Here is a 3368-nt window from a genome sequence, read left to right as displayed (position 1 = left end):
GGTGTAAATTCGGCCATTTTTGGCAGCAACCTCAATTTCTCCCATTGCCACACCATTTGCAAGAATCTGTCCCTGGAAAGAAGCAGTGACATCTTTCATTTTGCAGTGCAGGTCTGAATGGTGGTGACCGTACTAAATTACTCACGTCACTTAATTGTGTAGGAGCTGCTATTAGAAGGGCTTGACTGACAGGGAAGTATGACTGTTCAATGAACTCTTGACTGACACCAGGTGTTATGGGTTGATTTATGTCCCCGAAAAGGTATGTTCAAATCCTAACTCCCAGTACCTGTGAGTATGACCTTGTTTAGAAATAGCGTCTTTGCAGATGTAACTAGTGGACAGGAGGTCATACTGGAGTAGGGTGGGCTCTAATCCAATATGACTGGAGTCCTTATAAGACGAGAAGAGACACAGTGGGAAGACAGCCATGTGAAGAGGGAGGCAGAGGTTGGAATGATGCTGCCACAGATCAAGGAATACCTGGGACTACCAGAAGCAGGAAGAGGCAAGGAAGGATCTTCTCCTAGAGTTTTGGAGAGAGCTTAGCCCTGCTGACACCCTGAATTCAAACTTCAGGCCTCCAGAACTGTGAGAGAATAAACTTCTGTTGTTTTAAGCCACCAATTTATGGCATTTTGTTTTGGCGGCTCCAGGAAGCTATTACATCAGGCAAGGATGCCCTTGCAGAGGTGATATTCGCAGAAATGGTCCTCACAGATGCTAGGCTTAGGGGAGAAGTATAACTACCCTAGATCTACAATATATTTGCTGTGTAACCTTGGCAAATTGTTTTACTGCTCTGTGGTGAAATGAGGATTCATTCATTCAAAAATATTTATTGATCTTGAATTAGGAATTGAGGATACATCAGTGAATGAACACAGACAAGTTCCTGCTTATGTTCTAGCAAAAGAAGCAGAAAATTCTCATCCCCTCTTCCCCCGCAAACCTGCTCTACCTGTAGTATTCCTTATCTCCACTCATGATAACTCCACTCTTCTGGTTGCTCAGTCAAACACCCAGGAGTCCTCCTTAGCTTCCTCTGTCTCCATCCCACATTCAATCCTCAAGTAAATTCCCTTGAGTCAAACTTTAAGACCTATTCAGAATCCAACCACTTCTTACCACTTCCCTGCGACCCCCTGGTCTGAGTCACCATCCTCCTTCTCTGGATAAATGCAATAGCCTCCTAACCAGCCTCCCTGCCACTGTCATTTGCCACTTTCCCTTCCAGCCTATTATCAACATAGCAACCAGAGTAACCCTATGAAAATGCGTGTCTGACCTTGTCATTCCACTACTCAGAATTCTCTAATTGCTTCTCATCTCCTTCCAAGTAAGAGCTTAGGTCCTTACCATGACTTCTTAGGCCATACTTGACCCGGCCTCATCTCTCTTCCTCCCCCTTGCTGCCTTGACCTCCTCTCCTACTGTCTTAGTTTGCTAGGGCCACCATAACTCAAATACCGCAAGTGGGTGGCTTTAAAGAACCAAAATTTATTTTCTCATAGTTCAAGAGATTAGAAGTCTGAATTCAGGGTTTTAGGGGGATGTCATGGATGAATTGTGTCCCCCCAAAATGTGTGTCAACTTGGCTAGTCCGTGATTCCCAGTATTGTGTGATGGTCCACCATTTTGTTATCTGATGTGATTTTCCTATGTGTTATAAATCCTACCTCTATGTTGTTAATGAGGTGGGATTAGTGGCAGTTATGTTAGTGGGACAGGACTCAAGCTACAAGATTAGATTGTGTTTTAAGCCAATCTCTTTTGAGATATAAAGGAGAGAAGTGAGCAGAGAGATGTGGGGACCTCATACCACCAAGAAAGCAGCACTGGGAGCAGAGCGTGTCCTTGGGACCTGGGGTCCCTGCACCTGAGAAGCTCCTAAACCATGGGAAAATTGATGACAAGGACTGTCCTCCAGAGCTGACAGAGACAGAAAAGCTTCCCCTGGACCTGTACCCTGAATTTGGACTTCTAGCTTACTAGGCTGTGAGAGAATAAACTTCTGTTTGTTGAAGGCATTCACTTGTGGTATTTTTGTTATAGCAGCACTAGATAACTAAGACAGAGGAAGTCCCTCTCTATTTCAGCTTCTAGTATTTGGCATTCTTGGAGTTCCTGGGCTTGTAGAAGCATCTGTCGTGTGTGTCTGTCTTCATTTGGCATCTTCCCTCTGTGTGTGTTTCTTTTGCTGTCTTTATAACTGAGAAGTGATTAGGTTTAGAACCCACCCTACTCTGGTATGACATAACAAAAGAAAACCCCCTATTTCCAAACATACCAACAACAAACAAACAGAACCCTATTTCCAAACAAAGTCATATTTACAGGTACAGGTGTTAGGATTTCATCATATATTTTTTTGGGGGGGAACACAATTCAATCCATAGTACTGAGCATTCTTCCTTTTGCTCACTCTGTCCCAGCCACACTGACCTCTCTATTCCTCCCACAGGTCAGGCATGCTCCTTGCTCTGCACCTTTGCACTTGCTGTCCCTTCCCTCTGGAATGCTTTTTCCCCAGGTATTCACACAGGTTGTTCTCTCATTTCCTTCAGGTCTTTGCTCTTACCTTTTCTTCTCCATGAAGACTTCTTGCGTATTTTATCTAAAATGTCAACCCCACCTCTACCCTGACACTTTCTACTCCTCTTCCCTGCTTTATTATCTTTCTCCTTAGTGCTTATCACTCTTTAATGTATGAAATATTTTACTTAATTAACCTTTTATTGTCTATCCCCCTATTTACTAGAATGGAGTTTCCATGCAGCCAGGGACTTTTGTCTGAGTTCTATGGACCAGTGCCTGGCACATAGTAGGCCCTCAATAGATATTTTTTGAAAGGATGAATGATCATCATTGTCATCATCAACAATGAATCAACAGGAGATATAAGTTCTATGCTATTAGACTCTTGCTGATATTACAGGCCCAGGCCCAGGATTTCCTTAGTTGAATAACCTTGCCTTCTTTGAGTTTCTGAAAAAATCATGTTCCGTCCCACCTCAGGGCCTTTGCACATGCTTTCACTTCTGCCTAGAACTCCTTTCCACTCATCTCACCCAAGTTCTTTTCTACACATCCTTCAAAACTTGGCCAAAATATCACTTCCTTACTGAACACTTCTTGACCTTCCAACCGGCTTAGACTCCTCCTTTTATGTGCTATTACAGCCCCCTAAACTTCTTATTGGTAGCACTTATTAAAATTGTAATGAAATAACTAACTGCTTACCTAATTAGTTGTTTAAGTCTGATTTCCCTATTGGGATGTGAGCCTATTTTTTCATTGCATTTTCTCTAGCTCCTAGCTCAGAATCTCACACATGGCAATTGCTCAGCAAACATTCGCTGAAAGAA

General features: G+C 43.0%; 1 protein-coding gene across 1 annotated transcript in view; it reads right to left on the bottom strand.

Moving 5' to 3' along the window:
• STAB2 (stabilin 2) overlaps positions 1–3368 on the bottom strand; it is a 212782-nt gene that overhangs the window by 127069 nt on the left and 82345 nt on the right. The window contains exon 16 of the mRNA XM_012554793.1: positions 1–72. Coding sequence (XP_012410247.1) covers positions 1–72 — 72 coding nt within the window. The remainder of the gene's footprint in view (positions 73–3368) is intronic.

This window comes from Trichechus manatus, unplaced genomic scaffold (genome assembly GCF_000243295.1).
Source record: "Trichechus manatus latirostris isolate Lorelei unplaced genomic scaffold, TriManLat1.0 scaffold00027, whole genome shotgun sequence".
NCBI lineage: Eukaryota > Metazoa > Chordata > Mammalia > Sirenia > Trichechidae > Trichechus > Trichechus manatus.
This window is presented reverse-complemented; position numbering and strand designations above follow the sequence as displayed.